The 10874-nt window shown below is 37.9% G+C and overlaps 1 protein-coding gene across 1 annotated transcript in view; it reads right to left on the bottom strand.

Moving 5' to 3' along the window:
* CARD6 (caspase recruitment domain family, member 6) overlaps nt 1-9775 on the bottom strand; it is a 10690-nt gene extending 915 nt beyond the window's left edge. Inside the window, 4 exon segments of the mRNA XM_008584304.1 lie at nt 213-730; nt 7278-7727; nt 7912-8014; nt 9497-9775. Of these exon segments, the coding sequence (XP_008582526.1) occupies nt 213-730; nt 7278-7727; nt 7912-8014; nt 9497-9775 (1350 nt within the window).
* Between the last annotated feature and the right edge of the window lie 1099 nt (nt 9776-10874).

The following is a 10874-nucleotide window of genomic DNA, read 5'->3' as shown; positions in this document are numbered from 1 at the left end:
AAAAAACTAGGGTTTTCCTTTAGATCATCACCGTCAGGAAAATACCATGTTATCTCAACCAGTCCATCAGAGATTTGCCAGGGAAGCACCAGAACAGGCAAATCCTGATGGAGAAAAATTGGGGGTGTTTTCAGTTGGGCAGGGCTGAGCAGTGTGTTGAGGATTCTGGACTTGGAGAAGCTACAGTATCATAGGCAGACAAAAGAGGTAACAGGAATCTTCATCAGAGTCAGAAACTTTTCTGTATCCTCTGCAGGGCCTCCTGAGGACTGTGCTGACTGCTTCTTCACAATGTCCATCATGGCCCCCAGCATTAAGATGCTTTTGTTGTTTTCTGCATCTGGCAGCAGCAGGGGAAGAGCAAACTGGCATTGATACATGTTTGACATGACTTCACATTGCAAAGAGCCATCTGAACACAGCATGGAGGCACAAAGGACATCAAGGGGTTTAATGATTTGAATCTCACCAATTTCCAAATTCTCCACTCCAGTCAGCAATTCCCCTTTACCATCTTTATCCAGAACTCTCTGCCTGAGGATTGAATCTCTGGCTGTTACATCCAGTGCTTGAACTTTCATCAGGAAATTCTAGGCCAAGTCTCCTGGAGTCTCCGTTGTCCACCTATGTCCTCGATCTAAGGATATTTGTTTCACAAAATCTGGCAGAAGCTTTCTGCTTCTATACATGTTCAAACATGACGGGACATCTTTAAACACTTGTTTTCTTTCTGTAAGAGATACTTGTGAAAGCTATGTTCAGAATCTAATTTCCCTGACTAACTTGTGAAATTAAATAAGTAATCAACAGTTTCACTGCGAAAAGATAAAACAATACAAGTAAAGTGTAAGTCCTCTTACCACTCTGCCATTCTCAATTCCCTTCTAAGAGGTATGTCAATATTATACAGTATGTTTGCTTCCCTTCCTTTTTTTCTGCAAGTATATAAATATGCATACATATATAGAAATGTATAGTTTTGCTTAATGTATGCTATTTTATTTTTACTTAAATGATATCATACTAAACAAATGATTCTTCATCCTCTTCTCACTTAATAGTATAACTTGCAAATTCTTTCAATTCATCATATATAGAGATATACCAAATTCATTTTAGTCATTTGATTGTACTTCATGATTTGGATAAAGCATTATTACCATTGTCTATGAATGATCATTTAGGTTTCTCAAGGCTTTTTTATTTGATTGTTTGTTTGTTTTTGCTAATATTGCTATGCAGCAAAGAAACACCTTAATGCTTCATTATACTCAGGAATGAGGAATTCTCTAGGTTGATACTGATTTCTTTTTTTTCTTTTTTTTTTTTTTTAAGATGACCAGTAAGGGGATCTTAACCCTTGGCTTGGTGTTGTCAGCAGCACGCTCAGCTAGTGAGCAAACCAGCCATCCCTATATAGGATCCGAACCCACGGCCTTGGTGTTATCAGCATGGCACTCTCCCAAGTGAGCCATGGGCCAGCCCTCTGATTTCTTCCTTAAATTCATCTCTTGCCAAAGTTTGGAGAAACTGAAGATTTTATTTCCATCAAAGTTTTCTCACAATTTACATGCTATTCCTCATTTCTCCTGATATCCTATTTTCTAATATATCTTCTAGCTATGTCTTAGGAATACAGAGAGAACGCTTAGCACAGAAAGAAGAACAGAGTAGATTTTCTACTCCTGACAGATGGCAAGCTAGCATAAGCTTGTTAAATGTCCTTTTAAAAGAGCCTACAAGAAATAACAGAAGTGAGTGAAAAGCACGGATTTTTTTTAGAAATTAACAAAAGTAATAAGAAATCCTTGGGTAGTCTCAAAATTGCTTCAACAGGTGGTACATGTGTTGGGGCAAGAAGGTGAAGGGGCAGTTGATACTACCATAAAGGCTTCCCAGAGGAGGATGTGAGAGGACGGGTTGCAAGAAAGCTTTTAAGTTCTGCTCTTGCCCATCCCACACTTTGCCTTATGACAGCAACTCCCTGCTTCTTCACACAGAAATTAGCACCCACATAATATGGGCCAGATGTCTAGTGTTGACAAGATAATAATGGGGTTACTACCGAGCAGTTAGAAGCAGCAGAGTAGTACACACAGAAACAAGAATATATCTAATTAATAACAAAGCTGGGTGAAAAAAGTAAGCAGTAATATCTAGGACAGAATATCATTTTTGTAAATTAAAACTTAATGAAAATAGCCCAGCTAAGGCAAAAATAAATAAACAAATTTCAGCTGCTGCCATGAGCCATCCTGCTCTGGGAACGGCGTGGAGGCTGAGAAGTGATACCCCTTGTTCTGCAGGCTACAAGAGGGTCCCATGTGTGTGGTACGGCTTCATGGAAGTTCTTGTTTGTTCACCTTTGGTTGCTTGACGAGGCTTCCCAGAATTAAACAGCCTAACCTTTTGGCTTAGTATGGCTTTGGGAAATTCCCTGGAGTTCGTAAAGGACATGTTAATAATACATCAAAATTAATTGGTTTATTTAAAAAGGCATTGACAGTACTAAAGGTGTTTTTGATTCATGTTCCCGGTATGGGTTGGCTCCATTTAATTTTGTTATTAATCTTCTTTGTTAGTGATATGTGCATTAACCCATTGTGGCTGTGGTCATGCTCTTGTATGTGTGGAATAAAGTTATGTTAGATTTCTATCCACATTCCCCCAGGGAGACGGTGGGTCTGGGTGCAGTAATGGTTATAACTAATTGATCATCAACCAGTTACAGATTTCTTTGTTTCTCCCCACTCCCACAGTTTCACTTGATTTACCAAGAACATGTTCTTTCCTTAGTAATAATAAGAATGATATAGTGTGTTTTTGTTAGATTGAGTAGGATCATTTAAATTTTCACTTTGTCCCCTGTGCTGTTCCTGGAGTCTATTGGCAGAGAAATAAAAGGTATAAACATTGTGATTTTGATTATAAATTAAAATGATCAATATAGGTTATAAGCAATATTAAATTGTTAACCTTAACTAATCAATGGTATTAAAAGTAAGAGTAGTAAGTATAAGTAAGATTAAAAAGGGTTAAATTGTAAGTTAAGAAGGTTAAGAATTATAATTTAAACTAAAAGTCTGACGCTCTTTAATGCCAAGCATGCTGCTATTGTATAGTTTCCTGGTCACAAGCCACAGGCTTTGGGGTGAACTATTGATGCATGAGAGGGTGCTTTTAACACAGCATGAGTGCTCTGGAACATTGTTTTTTCTTTTTCTAGAGATGAAATAATAAATGTTTTGATTAAAAGATAAATCATCATGTAAAAGGTTAAGTAAAAAAATATAAATAAAGCAAGATTCTTGTGGTTGTGGACCACACTTGCACTAGACATCTGTGGTCCATCTCTTTCTTTCCTTGCTGACGCAACACCACCTATTCAGGTCCAACGAATCCTGCGGAGCTGGTCTCCGGCAAACGGCTACTCACTGAGAAGACTGAATTTTGATTTTGAGTCCAGTTAGGATAATTGCAGACTATAACAGACTAAAAAAAAAAAAAAAAAAAAAAAATCCAAACTCTTGGGAGAAGAATGACAATTCAGAGTCTTTACAACTTGTTTTACACAATGTTAGGACACAATCCAAAGTTAACGGACATAGTATGAAACAGAAAATACTCAGTCAATGGAGATGAGCCCCAAAGTGGCCCAGATGATGGATTTAGAATATAAGAATTTAAAAATTTTAAAGAAACTATTTTAACAATTCTCAAAAATATAAAATAAAATAATTCCATAATGAATAATTAAATAGGAATCCTCAGAAAAATAGTATTTTTAAAAAAGAAAATTCTAGAATTAAAAATAACAATATCTGAATTTGTTTAAAATCACTAGATGGACTAATGACAGATCAGAAATGACAGAAGAAAGAGTCAGTATCTAATCTGAAGAATATAGAGAAAAATATTAAATAAAAATGATCAGAGTCTCAGGAATCTGTAGAAGAATATTTAAAAACTCCAACATACATGTACTTGAAGTCTCAGAAAGAGAGGAGAGAGGAATTGGGACAGAAAAAAATACATTTAGATAACTACTGGCTGAAAAATTTTCAAATTTGCTAAAAAAAAATTATTTTACAGATTCAAGAAACTTTGCAAACTCTAAAGAAAATTTAAAAGAAAAATCACACCTAGACACATCAGAGTCAACAGCTGAAGAAATAAAAAATCTTGAAAACATCCAGAGAAAAATGATACAACACTGACAGGAGATCAATGATAAAATGACTAAAAAGTTATCATCAGAAACAATGGAAGCTAAAAGAGAGAAACTATATCCATAAAGTGCTTGATGCAAAACATAGCCAATCTGGAATTGTATACCCAGCAAAAGTATCTTTCTGGGATGAAGGCAAAATAAAGACATTTTTCAATAAACATGTCTCTTCTAAGCTCCTGACCCCATTTCATGTTGCCCTAATTTGGTGTAACTGCTGTTTCATCTCCCCTCCCCCCCCCCACCATGTCGGACACGACTACCTGGAAATAAGCTTTCCCAGCACTGAGGGATTAATCTAACTGGGAATGAGCCTTTCCAGCACTGAGGAACCTTCTCAATCAGAAAATTGATCATCTATGCTTTCATGAGGAATATTTTCATCACAAAGGTGGAAATGATGTTTTGTCTCCACAAGCAGTTCTCTAAAGAATTCACAGTCTTGAAGTGGGGCTCATGACTTGAATGAAACATCCTATTCCTAAACAAAGAATTCACGTAAGTTCATAAATTTGTTGATGTACCAGTTAATGGGTAGCTTGTTAACTCTGAGTAAGTTGCCTGTTGTCAACTGACTGTTAAGACAATAAATAAACAAATGCCCTTGGTCTCTCCTCCAGGTACCAAAAGCTCAGTCCTCCATCATGTCAAATAGTCCCATCCCAAATGAACCCCTTCTATGCCCTGACCCAGCTCAAAGCAGTAGGATGAGTCATCTGTATTGTTCCATAGAAACGGAAGGAACTATTTATAGTGGAGAAGTTGTTGGACTGAGCAGGACTGAAGCCATGGTGGGATCTAAAACTGCATGGGCTGTAGGCAAATCTTAAAAAGGCACAGATTTTTTTTGGCATGCATTTCTCTGGGTTTCCTTATTTGCCATGGTTATTTGCCATTTTGAACCTTGGTTATGGAGGCAAGTTTTTACATAAATGTAAAATTTGTCAGTCAACCTAAAGTTGCAAACTTGCCATGAGATATGTACTACCCAGACCCCGAGAAACCAAGGAAGACATCAATAAAGCTGATTCCACTCTGAAGCAAATCAAAATCCTGTAGGACCCTAAGATAACATCAGGGACAAGAACAGAAGCCAGACAGAACCATGGTGAGAATTTGCACCTGACCCCTTACACAGTCCCCTCCCTTCTGCTTTTCACTTCCCACATTCTGTTCTCTCAATCTCCTTTTTAAACACCCCTCAGTTAATCTGAGTCTTTGTGATGGTTTTAGTCTGACCATCACCTTCAGGTTAAGCAGAGAGATGGGTTAGCCTAACATCTCCTCAAGTCACCATTATTCCTGAATAAAGCGGACTTCTTATCTCACCCAAAAAACAAAAACAAAAACAAAAAAAAACAGGTAAATATATGGGTTCCTCCCATTGGTTAAACCCAACTATAAGCTGGAGGGGAAGAAAGCCAATTGATATAGTCTATGCAAATTGATCTTCCACAGTGCAGAGCACACAGGCAGTGTTTTAAGCCTTCCTAAGACTTTGATTTGACACTGTAGTTTTTTGTTTTGTTTTGTTTGTCATGAAATTTAACCTGACAGAAATCATGAACACCATTCTGAGGCATTTGAATTTTTTTTTTCAGTTCCAGGTACACAGATGAATATTACTCAGGAAAGAGACAAAGGACAGTCACATGCCTCCAGTAAACTAGAGTGGCTAAGCAGCAATTAAAATTACATTGTGGGTCATAATTACATTATTATGAAGACTTTTCTTGAAAGGTTTTGCTAACGGTATTAGACTGACTGCAGTAGGAGCTCCAATTAATGGCTTTCTGATATCCATACCCTTTGCAATCTTACTTTGCAAGAGGTAGAATCTATTTTTTCTCCAAACCTTGGGTTGAATTATATCCTCCCAAAATTCATATTGAAATCCTATCCTCTAGTACCTCAGAATGTGACTTATTTGGAAATACAGTCATTGCAGATGTAATTAGTTAAGTTGAGGTCATTAGTGGGGTCCCTAATCCATATGACTGGTGTCATTAAAAGGGGAAATTTGAACATAGAGACACACACTCAGCTGTACCCCATAAATATGTATAAACAATTGTTTCAATTAAAAAAAGAGAGAGAGAGACAGGAAGAACACTATTTGAAGATGAAGGTCAGGGTGATGCTTCTGCAAACCAAGGAATGCCAAAGATTTCCAGCAAACCACTGGAAGCTAGGAACAGATCCTTCTTCACAGCCTTCAGAAGTAACCAACTCTGCTGGAACCTTGATTTCAGACTTCTAGCCTCCAGAATTGTGATACGATAAATTTCTGTTGTTTGTTATTTAAGCCACCCATTTTGTAGTACTTTGTTACAGCAGCCCCAGCAAACTAATACAAAGTATGATGAGGAAGAAATTATTCTTTTCCTACCCAGAACTGGATTATGAATCCCCAGGATTTGAACAGAATGTGAGATGGTAGTTACCTTTCCATTCTCTACTCAGAATTTGGTGATGTTTATTTTCCCAGACAATATATCTCCAAATGAAGGCAGTGGAGTATTTCTCGTATTTTGAATTTTCATTAAGAAATATCCAGACTCAAGATACTGATAAAATTCTCCTCATCGAGACGGCAATATATGGACTGAATCAAGCCAAGGAGTAATATTTTGGGATCTTCACCACTCACCACAAACTTCTCTCCTGAATGTTTCCACTTCAGTGGTTAGGCCCAGATCTCAAAGGCACTAAGACGGCGACAGTGGTTTAATCTGAGACATAGAAGGCAATGCCTAAAATTAATGGTTAACAACTCCTCATATGTATGATGGAGGTGACTGCAAAAGTCTATAAGCTGAAGTCCATACTTACTTTTGCTTATACTGTCCACCATTTCCGAGGTCCTGGGTCCTCCTGCCTGTCAACACCCACATCTGAGGAGATTACAGGTTAGAGAAGCGTAGGAAGTTCTGAGTAGTTGCTTTTCTGCTGACGTATATGCCCTTTTTCATCACCTCTCCCCATATGTCACGGCTACCTGACTAACTTATTGATAAGTTAACTAACTATACACACATCATTTTCATACCTTCCATATTTTTCTTCTCCTCCTCTTCCAATGAAATGCTGGTTTCTGAATCCTTGTAACTCTGTTCTTCACCAGAGAACTCTGTGGTTTCTGAGTACTCAGAGTCCTCTTTGCCATCATCTACGATATGCTCTGGGTCATCATAATCCTTTTTCATCGTGTTTTCTGCATCCTCAAGGTATCCAATATATCCTAGATATTCCTCTTTTCCTAAGTATAAAGAGTCATCTGGCTCCTTGTATCTCTTTCCATCTCTTAAACATGGCATAGTTGCTGGAACTTCATATTCAACTTTCTCAACTAAACACGATGTGACTTTTGGAGTGTCATATCCCTTCTCATTCTCCCTGGAGGACAAAGCAGTTTCCCTGTAACTAGTTTTCTTGTCCCTCAAAAACTCAGAGGTTTCCAAGTCCAAGTGTGCTTTCTTTTTGAAGGACTCTGAGATCTAGGGATTCTCAGGCTATTTCTTTCATTTTTTTTTTAAAGATGACCGGTAAGGGGATCTTAATCCTTGACTTGGTGTTGTCAGCACCACGCTCTCCCAAGTGAGCTAAACGGCCATCCCTATATAGGGATCCAAACCCGTGGCCTTGTTGTTATCAGCACCGCACTCTCCCAAGTGAGCCACAGGCTGGCCCTTCAGGCTGTTTCTTTCCAGGGCAAAAAGCATCTTCTGAATTCTTGCTTACTCCCATAGACTGAGAAGGTGCTATAGTTTCATGCTTTAAAAATTCTGAAAAGAACAAGAAGATTTGTTTTTTTTTTTTTCAAAATTAATGAAAAGTAATTGTATAATGGGCCGAGCCCATGGCGCACTCGGGAGAATGTGGCACTGGGAGTGCAGCAGCGCTCCCACCGTGGGTTTGGATCCTATATAGGGATGACCAGTGCGCTCACAGCGCTCACTGGCTGAGTGCGGTGTGGCGGTCTCAAAAAAAAAAAAAAAAGTAATTGTATGAGAACTAGGGTTTTCTTTTCTTTTCTTTCTTTTTTTTGTTTTTTTTTGTTTTTTTGAGACCAGCCGCACTGTGCTCAGCCAGTGAGCGCACCGGCCATACCTATATAGGATCCGAACCTGCGGTGGGAGCCCAAGTGCGCCACGGGCTCGGCCCAGAACTAGGGTTTTCAAGGCCTCAAAGCATCATCCCTTTTTTTATTTCACTGTAGGACAGGAATACCTACTGCCTCCTATGTAATTTGCATGGCAACAAGTTAACTATCAGAACTCTTTTTCCCCACTGAAAAAAATTAGGTCACCTCACTGAATAAGTCAAACAGAAAATCTGAATCTTATGAACCGTATTTACTTGTGGACTTACTGTGACCCACAATAAACTCAGATTTCCTGGGGCCATTGCTAATAAAATCTGATCCCAATAATTTCAAATCAGTAAGCAAATGGCTCTAATTTGGAATAGTGTATCTTAGAAGTAATAAAACCAATTTTTCTAAGCATACGGGTCTACATTAGGGACCATTAACATTCACCTTTTTATCTAAGCACCTACCTCTCTAACATCCCTTAAAATAATCCTAAATATTTTTTTAGATTCCTAGTAAAGGAGCTACACCTGCCTCTAGTGGTTGTTTATGGAATTGCTAAACAAGACATTCTGGAAGAACTGCTCCCTCATCTGCCAAATGTTATCTTTGACCTGCTTGAGAATTATTATTTGAATTGCTCCAGAAAACTGGGGTTCTGCTGGCATTCTTATCACAAAGAAAATGAAGTAACTGATCCACCATCTATGTATGCTAAAAATTATTTTTCCTGTATTTTCAAAATGGCTACGCTAAGTGAAAGACGCAGCTAGTGGCCTTGGAACTGTTAATATCCATATTCATTTACTTGAAAAAGAAACCTGGATTGTGTCACTATTTACAGTATTCGCTTTCCAACTGTGAGATTTCAGGATGTCACTGTGAAGATGAGAATAACGAGCAGTTTATGGTAGCACTAAAACAACTGCAAGTTTTCAGTACAGTCTGAACAAAAAATTATCGATCCCCTAAACCAGTAAGATGCATTGTTCCCTGATTTTTAAACAGGGAACACTTGGACAAAAGTGTTTGGACACTTTTCCCCTCATCTCATATTTCCGTGAAAATTATCTCCAGGAGAAAGACCAACAAAAATAAAAATATTATAATATTCTTTTTTTCAGAAAATCTTCCTCCCCTCTCTGGCCACAAATAGTGTAAAAATCCAACTTATGGTGCCTTAAGTCCCAGATGGTTGCTGACTCTGGAAAAGGATGTAAACACTTGAGAAAATGCTGACAGCTGACCTCTCCCTTTTTCTGTACCAAAATTAACAGCTTCCGACTTTTTTCCAGGGGATCTGTAACACTCCCCAGGGTCTCATCCTCTTCCTCCGAAATCAGCCTCCGAGAGGTTAACGTGTCTAAGATAGAATCAGGATTATGTTTGACGATTTCAAGCAACTCTTTTCTTTTTCCTTCTATGATCTCTGAGGGAACACTCTTGATAACCATTATTCCGTATCCTCTAGACCAGAAAATGGGTGATGAAATCGTTCTGATAGATTAAAAAACAAAAAACAAAAAACAGACAAGTAATTCTATTTGGCAAAGATTAAATATGTCAGTGACACCTAGTGTTGGAGTGGGCAGATCTGAACAAGCTCAGATCCAGCCTGAGCACTCTCTGACCTTGGATCCCTGTAGATTATTTATCTGCTCTTTTGATGGCTTGACTCAAGTGTCATCATGACTCAGGTCCGGAATCACCTCCTCCAAAAAGTCTCTCTTGAACTTCAAATTGGACTAGGTATTCCCTGCTCTGAGCTCTATACTGTGATGATAAGAATGTGAATTGATTAAATGATTTTTGGAGGGCAATCTGGTGAAGACAGATAAAAATAAAACTACATACACTTCAATCCAGAGATTCCACTTCTAGGAAATTATCTTAAGAAAATAATCAGACAAATGCCCAAAGAGGTATTGCAACATTGTTTGTAATAGCAGAAAACTGAAAATAACCAAAATTTCCATAAATTGGGGATTTGTGGAATAAATATTGACATGTCAAAGTGAAACACCAAAGACCTATTAAAAAGGTTGAAGTAGATCTCTACATGATGACAAGTAATAATATCCATGATACATTGCTACGGAAAACAGCAAGTTATAGATTCCATTTTTGTTTCAAAAAATTAATATATGTATAATATATGTATATAATATGTGTATACCAAGAGACATCACATTTAAAAGAAGAGAGCAGAGAGAGAGATACCCCAAATTTTAATATTGGTTATCTCTGGGGATATGATTACAGAGGGATCTATACTTTCTACTTTCAACATTACAATTTAATGTTTTCTGTTTTTGTTAGCAGAGTTTCTTCAATTTGATTTTTAAAAAACTAATAGCCTTTATTTACATTTTCACAGTTCACAAGAACCTGAAAACAATCTAAATAACTAGCAACAAGATACTGGATGAATAAGCTGTTGCAATTCATGTAACATATTATACAGCATTAAAAAAGAATGAACTTGGGCTGCAGCGGGAACCGGACCGGCACCGGAGCGGCGGCAGCGGCGGCGGCGGCGGCGGCAGCAGAAGC

The sequence above is a fragment of the Galeopterus variegatus genome, unplaced genomic scaffold (genome assembly GCF_000696425.1).
Source record: "Galeopterus variegatus unplaced genomic scaffold, G_variegatus-3.0.2 Scaffold3213, whole genome shotgun sequence".
Lineage (NCBI taxonomy): Eukaryota > Metazoa > Chordata > Mammalia > Dermoptera > Cynocephalidae > Galeopterus > Galeopterus variegatus.
Note: the sequence above shows the minus strand (reverse complement) of the source record. Positions and strands in the feature narration are given on the sequence as shown.